Below are 11,612 nucleotides of genomic sequence, written 5' to 3' on the forward strand. Positions count from 1 at the left end.
TGGTGTTATGTACGACAATGATTTAAAAGCATTTGATATCTAAACGGAAGCGTCAAAAGAAGTGCATATAATATACAGCCCATATACGGTGTGATAAAAGTTTGAATTCGCTAGCCGATATATTACAGGCAAATGCTATAGCCAATTATAGGGCGGTGAAAAAAACGCGGTTTTGGATATACCACGGTAGCTTAGGTATAACTACGACACAATTAATAATAGTGTGTTGTTTATTTAACCGATGCGTAGGCCGGAAAAAAAAACGCGTGTCCGCAAGGAATGCAGACTGTATGCCCGGGTTTTCGACGGTTATTTTTTTTTCCATTCCTCCTCGTTCGACCGGTAATTATAGCAGTATTGTTACAGCCTGGCGGTGAAATACGATAAAGTAAAACATTATACACACACACACACACTAGCACCGCACACGTTTATACGTATCATACGGATTTGGGAACAAACGGAGAATTAGTTCGTTCAACACTGCCACTTAACGAAAAATCGACGGTACGGAATTTTTTAGCCTCTCGTTTTTTAATTATTGTGTTTTTCCTTTTATTTCCTACAATAGGGGAGAGACTACGTTGTCCGTACGAATATACGATATAGTTACGACCTCCATACCCACCTAATAAAAAATATTGTCCCTTAAGGCCTCGCAAGACGTAACGCGTGTTGTAATAATGTATGTAATTACGGGTGGACCGACAGACGCGCTGCTTCTTAACATTCATTTAATAATGTTTATACAACATTCTTCGGAACGCCTACGAGACGTTAAGTGCCAGTGCTCGTGTATGCAGCCCGTATAATTTTGTCTTTCTTTATTGTGTGTGGTTTGGGTAATATTAATGTGTGATTTTCCACGGACGTCAAAATACAGAGTAAAAGGTACGCACATCGTCCGAACGTGTGTTGTAGTAGTTGTAGTCGACTGCCCACATATTATAAACGGAGAAAAATGTCTAAAAAAAATCAAAAAAATACCCCCAGTTGACGTGATCGTACGAATATTATTATTTAAATATTGTGTTATTCGGCGCTGCTGAGGTGTTGAACGCGTCTGTTACTCGTGTACCGACACGCCCATGTACTTCGGTTTAATACGCATTATAGGTAGGTACACATTAAATGAGTACGAATACTAGCTGTGCAGTATAAAATATAATAATAGTGATGATAATTTACTAAACAATTTTAATAATATACCGCGGGTTTAAAGGAGCAGGGGGTGGCGATTGTAAAGAACGAATTAAACCATATATTTTATCCGTACTTTGCCGCTGTTATACGCAGGAAAATATTATTAAATAATATTATAATATAATGTTATAATTTATATACAGTACGGCCGACAACGAATATTAACCTATATTATGCAACGCGCGAAAACGAATCGTCCTTGACTATGGCCGCGGTCTACTCCGGAATACTTAAAGCACCTATATAGCCCAGTTAACACTTTATAATATAATATTTTATCGTGCATAAACCTAATCCACCGAATATCGACTTTGAAGTTTTTCCGATGTACGAGCGAGGTTCCTTTGTAAACCGTTTCACCCTACTTTATGTTATTTACATAATAATATATTATACAATATTATTATGTGGTTAATATTCACGGGACGCGCCCCTACACTACACAAAGTTATAACCGTGTTTTAATAATTATAGTAATTACAATACAATCAACCACTTTGAGTGCGGAAAAATAAATTACGTAGTTAATTTTCGAGTTTTTCCCTTTGAAACCGACTCGATATAATGCCTTCATAATATTATGGGCAGCGCTCATTGCGTCGTATTATGCATAAATCAAAAGACTTCTCCTCCGTTTTATGTTCAATATGCATTTTTAGATTTTTTTTTTTTTAACTTTACTATGTAGATACTTACGTATCTATATTATAATATACCGTTTTGAGTTCATACCACAACAAGCACTTGTAACTCTACCGTGCGTTTTTAAAATATAAACTATGTATACTATTTACCATCGTTATTATTATACGGTGGTGGTAGGTAGGGATTATGATTTGTTAGGTTTTTGGTGTAATAAAAAGTTTACGACGATCGTGGCAATTGTTGCCCCAAAATGTAAGTACTATATGAATACATATTATTATTTATGATCTACAAAGGTGCATTGGATGAGAAATCTAGACATTTACTGTAATGACACACGAATATGTATATTATTGTAGTGCATGACATTTAACTGTAGCGCATACTAAGTAGAAGTCCTAAATATTATAAATATTATTCACATTGACTCTGAACAAATAAAGTTTCTTTTATTATAATATATAATTTATACAGCTGCAGACTAGGAACTACGTAAAATAATATGTATTGGTTGTGCTTGGCCACGTTTTTTTTAAACACAATTTTGAAAACGTTTGCGAGCTTGTCTGTGTTAAAACTTTGCTAAATACATGATGTTTAAAAAGTATATTTACCTCCGGAGCAGTCAAAATGCTTCTCTTTGAATGAGCATAACAACTTTAACTAACACATATTGAAAATTGCAAAATTCTTAATAATAAAATGTGCCAAATTTGGTGACAATAATTGGAGAATTTTATTGAGCCTATATATTGATCATTCAAGTAATAGTAAGTTGAATCAAGTTTGTACGATAAATAATTTTTGAATTAGGTACAATAAAAAAAAAGAATGATTTTAATAGAATTCGATAATTTACATGAAATTATTTAATTATGTCATAATTTAATCTTCAGAGGTTCATAAAAATATTCATGGAATTACGCATAAAATTGTTTTATAAATTCTTGTAAGCAAAACTTGTATGGAACATTGTATAAACCTATCAAAAACTATACCATGTATAGAAAATGCTAATAAAAACATTTTGATGTAATTTAAAAACATTATTTGTTGGGACTTACAATTTTTCTGCGGAGTACTTTATTATACATTTAACATAAACCAATTTTCAAAATATTTATATTTGATTTGATCTATTAAAATACTATACGAATTTATGTTTACACTATTTTACGGTAAATTAGTACCGACTTATAATAGTTAGTAACAGCTATAAGTTATATTAACATAGTTCAGCCAATTACTAATAGACAAATGAATTTGGTACTAGGTAATTTAAAAATATTTTTAACAAAATATTCTTATTTCTTAGAAATGACCTTAAATACCTACCTAGTACAAGGAGTTTATACTTTTGAACCCTCCCCCTCCCAAAGTACCGAGTCAATTTTACTTTCAGAAATCCCCAAAAAAAAATCGCACGTTAATATAAAATCAATACTTATATTGCTCCACTTAGAATCGAAAATTATATTATATTTCCTCCGAAAAAGTAAAAAAATGTGACATTCAAAAATAATATACTTTTTTAAAACAAATTGACACAAAAAACTCTCCCATCAGCAAAAACCCGAATCTTCAGAAAACAAAATAATCGTTTCAAATAAAAACAAATTGTTTCATAAACGATTTATAGTTGGTAACACATTGATTGGAGGATTTTTCTACGTTGGAAATAGCACATAGGAGGTATTTCATAAACGATTTATTGTAATATGTTATTATAGGTAACACATAAGATAATTTATCAATTGTTTTTCATTAGTTCTACGATGCAGATAGCACATAGAAAATTTTATCCATAAACAGCTTCATTTTTTCTGAATCCAGAGATACCAAAACCTCGAAATCATACATTTGGTACATAGGAGGTTTTTTTCGTTGAAACTACTAAATAGTATATGGGTAGTCACCAATTAATTATAATATAGGCATTTCACATACTGAAGTCGTAATGGGTGATATTAATATCTAATATTTGTGAATATGAACCATTGAACTACATAATATCTAGTAAGAACTTATATAAGAAAAATCCTGCTAAGTAGGAAAGTCCTATAAATATTAGAAACATATTTACGTAAATGATATAATATGAGTATTGGAGTATATTATATATATATATACTGTATATAAATATATTGTAAAAGATAAAGGTATGATAAATCAGTAAATACGGTCTAAATTTCTAAAACCAAACATGTCATATAGTAGGTATATGGTTTTTAATTCAAAAATAAGTGAGTTTAAGTAATACATTTCATAATATACATTTCATTCTGTCAATAATACATAATTATAAATAATATAGTACTCTTGTCGTAAATAATAATTTATACACTTAATATAATGTTTAAGTGTTTGTTTAAGTAATAAGTTCCCGATATGGTAGGTATGCGTATATATTATTATATGCAACATAATGATGTATAAATGTATTCGGTTAACTACCCCAAATGATACATTAGATAAACCTAGGCAATTAATAATTTAAAAGCCTGTGAGCACGTGGCCCGTGCCGAATCAGCCCACCCAGGTTAAATGACTTTAGAGTGATGCGGTTCAAACGAGATGTTAAATTTAGTGGCAGTAATGTCTCAGTATAATAATAATGATGAAAAAATAATAACCCGGTTGCATTTAGTGAAACTATTATAAATAAACATTGGGTACCGGTGTACCACATATAATAGCACCATATTTTATGGTCATATAAGTATGTGGTTCAATTAAATTGGTATAATTTATATTGGTCTTATTACCAATATCAACCCTATAAATAAACAAAAGAATACGTGTGTTACCTATCTTATAGCAATCTATAGGAAATGAAAAAATAAGCTATATACGTCCTCCAAGTCTCAAGTCTCAAGTCTATTTATATAACTTTTATTGAAAATAGTCCAGTAGTTTTTGAGTATATACGTATATTAATTCCGCGTAGGCATATTTTCATATAGTTGAATTTTATGTTTGATTCACTGATCAGACTTTAGAATAAATTAAATATAATGTCAAAATTAAGAAGAAAGATGAAGAATTTACTAAATAAATAATTTAACATATTAACACATAATATAAAGTATACACACCTAATTTAGTTTGATGACTTGGAGACAGTTTTTAGTTTTAGTTATATTTGGAAACAATAAAATAATATATTAAACAGTACAGTTATTCATTAATATTTTTTATAAATCTATATAGGTACCTACTTAGTCTCAGGTTAGGTTAGTGTGATAATATTGTAATTGATTCAGTTAGGTATATCTAAAGTTAATCAAGATTTAATAGTCTGATCATTATTCAAAAAAAAAAAAAATGAGTATCCAATTCTTTATTCTTCAGTTTTAAATTCTTCCATTATATCGTTCTCATTCATTTCATCAAGGGGATTGTTGCACTGAAAAAAACAATTTTTGTTATCAAATATACTACATCCGATTTGTTATAATAATAATACAGACAAATAATTTATTCTATTAGGTATCAATCGTCCAAATATATTTTGATCTATACTAATACATTAATCCTATAAGTATGTAAATTCGTATTTCTCACAACTGGATTTTGAAAAAAGATAAAATCACAATAACTCACCATTCTATCAACGACTTCAGCTAGTTCTCTTTCAATTTCTTCGATCGCTAATTCAACTTTTGCGTTGGAATTATCAACTTTATATGGCAATTTGGTCTGCATTTTAGTTCTATGTTCACGGTTCTTAGCTTCTATTAATTTTTCTCGCTTAGTTTCCCGCTCAAACATCTATTGATAAATAATAGTAAACTAAAACTCGTTGTCACCTAGCACATCCAACGATTTTGAGACTCTAAACTAATATACACTACCTAATCATTGTACATTCAAATATTAAATATTGGTGGTTACAATTTTTTTTTATAAAAGAAACGAAAATATAATAATTAGACTACATTATAATCAAATTATACAATAATCAGTAATAAAAAAATATGACAAAAAGTCAAAATATACACATAGAAAAAATAACAATTTTTGACTTAAATACAGTATAATATCCCAATATTATTACCACACAAAACAAATACTAGAAAAAATTGAATCTTATAAATTTCCTGCCAAAAAAAAACCATTATAATTGTAAAACGTAAATTTATAACGTTGATAACTTAATTGTATTAAATGCCATAATATTACATTATATTATAAAATACATGACACTATTTGAATTTTGAGTCATGCAGAAAACTTAAACATCGACTGTAGATAAATCCATTTAAAAATAAATGTAAGAGCGCCCTACACCTAGCCAAGCCCTTTTGATTATCGTAGGTCTAAACTTCAAGCAACTCCCTTGTTTAATGTGGTTGCGTGAACTAAGTGCTCTTTAGTTGTCATTAATGTTTATTGATAATATAATGACTACGCAACTCACAGCTGTCAACCGCGCTCTATCGAATGGTCCGGGAGTCACAAACCAATCGTTCATTTCAATCACGCGTGTATTACCACCTTCGTCTCCGACAGCTAACAGTGCTCCGTCTCCATGGCAGCTAATACAATTTAACCTATTGTCAGACACCTAAGTAGAAGATTACGGAAATAATAAATTGCATTTCCATTCGTTTAATCTGTATCTCTAATTTACTATCTTTGGGTACCTTAATAGAAAGTATCGGTTTTAGTTGTTGCTGTAAGACATCCCAACAGTCCATGAACCCATCGGCTCTGGACGTATAGAATACTGAAGGCTTCGAATTGCTCCATTGGCCATCGGTTAATCTCATATCGTAATTCCTATAATAGTATAATAATATAATATGACGTGTAAAATTAAATCCATAGTGGTTTTTTTATCATACCGTTTTCATATTGCTATTTATAGTATGGATACGTACTTAGTCCACATTGTCTGAGATTCCTTTGCCTCTTCTGACCATATTTTTGCCTGCCAATCGCCAATAGTTAAAAAGGTTTTTAAAAACGCCGGATTTCGACGCACTGAATATAAGGGGCCATAATGACATTTATAAATGGATGGTATTTTTTCTAACACCGTTTTGCCCTTACGGTTTCCATCAAACACGTGTCCAGTGCTTGTGCCAATCTACTTGCAAATAATATAAGACAATGTTTAGTTTTTCACTTTTAGAAAAAATGTATAAACTGTGCAATAAATATATGGTATTTGAATAAAAATTTCAAACGCTAGTTCCATCAACTCAAATGAATAAACAGATGGCTTTCCAATCAATAAGTTTAGAGGAAACTCTCTATATTAAGTTGTTTACGAAATAACAATTATTTATAAAACCACTACAACATTGTCCAGTTAAAATATACTGCTCTATATTTTCCTTAACACACTTAAATAGTTGATTTCGTATCTAAAATTCTTAACCGCACCTTATACAACTGACGACCAATGTGCCCAAAATTCAAATAATTGTTCCATTGTTCTTGCGAAGTTCTAGTCACTGTTACTTTTAATTGAGCTCTAAACTTTCAATCTCTAATTATAATAAACAAATAATAATAATACCATGTGACGTGTATATTAATATTATCGTAGACTACATTTTACGCAATTAAAAATAGTCTGCATTATTATAGTAGTAATTTTTTTGTAGGGTCAGTGGAGAGGATGACTGATACTAACTGATGATAAACAAAGTATTTTAATATTTTCGTAGAATTCATCTATTATACGTGAACACTTTTACGTACCATGAAGCGTATTGGAATTGAAAAATGGTAATCTATGCAAGTGACTCCGTGGGACCGGCCCCACTGAAGCCATTCCGGCTCATCTTCGACATTCAATAAATCTAAGAGCAATACGTCCGTGGGTTCTGAGAGGTCTCTGGTATCCCACCACATGATCTGTGGAAGGTATCACAATATGATGGCTATTCTAATTATAGATATGTCTGCACGATAGTGTGCCACGGCGTTTACTGTATAATATAAATTAACGATTCATAATTTTTTTATACTTCTGTACAATATATTTTTATACTGGTAAATATGAATTCGTATAATAATGTAACATGGACCTACTTGGCCATCACTGGATCCTGTCAAAAATTCTGAGTTGGTCTTTGATTGAATCCATTCGAGACTAAGGATAAGGTCACGATGCCCATTTATTATATTGCTAATTCCGATGTTTGTGGAACCTGTTCGCATGTCCCACAACGCGACCTGTCCGTTCAGCAAGCCTCCCGCGAGCAGTTGCCCGTCCCTGTGGTGGAATTCGACCCTGGTGATCGGGTATTGTGACTCCAGTGTAAAATATGGAAGGGTAAACATCTCTGTAAATTTAGGAAATACGTACATCATTCAAGGTATGCTCAGAAAGTTAACCAAAAATGAAAGTTCGTGAAAATATCTATTGATTGAAATGATTGAATACATTATTGATCAAAAATACATTAGTCAAATAATATATAATTTTGGTAGGGTTCGGAATTCCACGCTTAGCATCTAATTTTTTTTAGGTAGTACCTAACAATAGCTTATAGGCTATAGGCTCTTAAGTAATTTATATATTCAAGAGCCCTTCCCCCCACAATTACTAAATATAATGTTAAACTAAGAGTTATATTTGTCACCGTTAAATATATTTAAAATAATTTATATATAATATACAAATAATTTTTTTTAAATCGTATACATTTCGGAAGCTTTAAAATAAAATAATAATTATTTGTATGCTCAACTGAGAGTCTTTTGAGACTCTACTCAGAACCAAGTGGTTTTACAATGGTGTTTTTTTTTTTTTTTTTTTATCCTGTATAAAAAATTTCTGCCAGAAGGAGTGCTTCGATTTCAACATATAGTACCATATCTTTTAGCAAATTGGATCAAGATGGTACTTTAGAGAGGTAATATTTCAATTTCCTCAATAGTTATTTATTGCCACTTGAAAAACTACCAACAAATTATGAAAAACCGCTAATGTTTTGTCTAACGCTTTGTTTATCACCATAGCAACGAATAAAAAATATAATATTATAATATTAATTCAACTTAAGGGCTATAATAAATAATAACAATATAAAAAATTCAGACTGACAAAACGTCTCCGCTCAGAATCATATTTCATTTACAATGATATTATATCATTGAATTCAAGTTTAATACAATCCATTAAACATTGACCCACTTTTATCCTACTGTACGTCAGAGTGACATCTACTTACCCGCTTTTTTTGTTTCTGTTTGAGTTGCTGAAGTCAGCAACAAGTTCCAACTTCAGTAGTTTAATACAATATTTAATATTATATGTGTATTGTGGATTTAAAAATGAAATATATACTCATATACTCATTACACAGATATTGATTTACTTGTATCTAGTTTAATAATTTTTTACCAGATGGCCAAAATTATATCAATTAAAAACCGTCGCTTTTGATTCCAAAAAATTAAATTGTGTTTCAACTAGTTATTTTCTGTTAAGTGTGTAGAGTGAGTAGGTGTACTTTGCAGTATGACCCTGCTGGTAATATGGTAAAATACATAGTTAAATATTGTCGGTAATCATATATTAACCTAGAAGAAAAATGCCTCTTTTCATATTATTTTACACCCTTCTTTTAACAGGATACAACTGGTTCTAGTATTTCTTATTTTATTATCAGAACAACTTATGTACCAATATTGAAAATGTGGTAGTGGCAAATTTCTTTTTCTTTGTAATAAACTAATAACCGTGTGGTAGTTATATAATTAAACCATGTAAGACAGTGTTAACTGCGCACTTCCTTACCCGTGTCAAATACGTAGGAGTTTGGACTGTTTTTTAGATTGGCCATCTGGAATTTCTTGTCAGCGTAACTGACCGCGATCAGAGAGCTCTGTTCCGTTGACCAAGATATGTTTTGGATCGGTCTCTTTGGAACGCAGGGGTCTACTATTACCGCCACTGTCTGATAAGACGGAACAAGTGTTTGGAAATCTTGACATTTCGGTTCAGTAAAGTACGGTTGAAATATATCTATTGCATTATTTTGTTTTATGAAGTGTTCGGTGAGCTGAAAAAACCATAAGATTTTTGAACAATATTTTACACACGTATTAATAAAAAAGAAAATATTTTCTCGTTTATATATTTGGTTAAAACCATAAATCAAAGGTGATTACAATATTTATAGTTTATACTATATACGCGATGTACTTTGACTGATTTTTCTATTTATATTAACAAAGCATATTTGATTTGTGACAGAGATACGGTGAATAGGACGAGGGGATTATAATATAAAATTCACGTAATCATAACTATTTCATACAATTATTTTTGTAAATATATTTACATACAACTGACATTGTCTTAACCGATTGTAAATACAATTTGTCCTTTTCCGCTTTCCTCCGGAATCTGGACACTTGTTCCGGATCGTCCAGGTGTACGTCGGCCGGCCAGCCGCCTTCCCTATGTAAAATTCCTCGATCAACATACTTCACTCGCATCGTATTGGCCTATACACACCGTGTACTAGTCAATAAATAATATAGTACAATGTATTATTTTACTCGGAAAAAATGTATACCTCGTGTTCCGACCACTTGTTGGTTTCGTTGGTGGACTTGTCAACCGGATTCCTCTGTATCCAATCTTCCTCCAGACTGGGGTTAGGCATCATATTTAGCAACACTGTCGGTCCGTTGTTGTGGAATCGACATTGTTTGCCGTAATCGCTCCTTTTTTTTTCGTATGTATACATTTTTAACGGGTTTTAGTAGCGCATGCAATAATTGCTTTTGATAAAACGAAACGAAAAATGATTTATGATAAATCCGATGGAATACATGTATTTATAACAATAACTTTTTGTATACATATACGTACTAATGGTCTCCATAGTCACTGTTTATTAATTGTAACTATAGTTACGTACCACTAAAAGAATATTGTACAATTTTGTTATTATGTAGATTGCTGAACATTATCATATTATTATTATCTGCATATAGACTCTTTGAATGTGTTTTTCTGTGCTGGGCACACAGGTAATTTCCAGTTTATTTTCCACTTACGTTAGTAATCTTAGATTACATAATATTTTAACCTGCATATAAATATCAAATATGATGTATTTTAATTTTCATACTATAACGATTTCAAAAATAATATTTAGAATTTTATTATTACATTCAACAGAATATATTTCATACAAAAGTCTTTATTTCCAACCACTTTCCGTTAAAATGCAAACTATTATGCAAAAATGTTGGCAAGTGGGTACCAATAGTTGTAGGTGTCGAATAGGTCACTGTAATTGACGTGTGTTAAATTTAAATTCAATGATATCTATATTATTATCTATATTCTAAGCGGAGATAGTCTGTCAATCAATATTACTAGGTAAGTATATTGCACCATATTTGAGTAAGCCTGGGATATTTAATATTATATTTGTGTTGTCATAAATAATTTATATTACTATAAGACATTAGTATTATATGGTGGGAAGGTTAATTTAATTTTTGCTGAAAACATTCCATATATTATAATATTATTATCTAATTATTTTGTTTAAAATATGAACTTTGTATTAAATTGTCAAGTTCTTTGAATCAGAAAAATATTTTTTTATAGAAAAAAAAACTAAATCCAAATTATCAAATATCAATCAACAGATCAAAATAGTACAAATATTTTTGAAAAACATAACAATAATTTAATAAATTATAATATAAACAGTTGGTAAGGATTTCAAGTAACTATGGTTATTCGTTTTGGAATTAGAACAAAATAAGAAAATTGTTTG

The 11,612-nt window shown here is 30.6% G+C and overlaps 1 protein-coding gene across 1 annotated transcript; it reads right to left on the minus strand.

The window, feature by feature from the left end:
* Window positions 1–5,082: 5,082 nt before the first annotated feature.
* On the minus strand, window positions 5,083–10,565 carry LOC132937019 (dynein intermediate chain 3, ciliary-like). Its single transcript, XM_061003844.1, has 10 exons — window positions 10,392–10,565; window positions 10,159–10,320; window positions 9,608–9,872; window positions 7,894–8,147; window positions 7,561–7,716; window positions 6,732–6,940; window positions 6,495–6,630; window positions 6,269–6,415; window positions 5,452–5,619; window positions 5,083–5,254 (listed from the first exon to the last, which is right to left on the minus strand). The coding sequence occupies exons 1-10, from the start codon at window positions 10,563–10,565 to the stop codon at window positions 5,189–5,191; spliced, it is 1,737 nt and encodes a 578-aa protein (XP_060859827.1). The 3' UTR covers window positions 5,083–5,188.
* Window positions 10,566–11,612: the final 1,047 nt, after the last annotated feature.

The sequence above is a fragment of the Metopolophium dirhodum genome, chromosome 1 (assembly GCF_019925205.1).
Source record: "Metopolophium dirhodum isolate CAU chromosome 1, ASM1992520v1, whole genome shotgun sequence".
NCBI lineage: Eukaryota > Metazoa > Arthropoda > Insecta > Hemiptera > Aphididae > Metopolophium > Metopolophium dirhodum.

Coding starts and splice junctions, on each gene's coding strand:
- LOC132937019 (XM_061003844.1), bottom strand. CDS start 10,565: ATGTATACATACGAAAAAAAAAGGAGCGATTACGGCAAACAATGTCGA. Junction 9,873..10,158: donor CGGTTAAGACAATGTCAGTT/GTATGTAAATAT, acceptor TGGTTTTTTCAG/CTCACCGAACACTTCATAAA. Junction 6,416..6,494: donor AACCGATACTTTCTATTAAG/GTACCCAAAGAT, acceptor TCTTCTACTTAG/GTGTCTGACAATAGGTTAAA.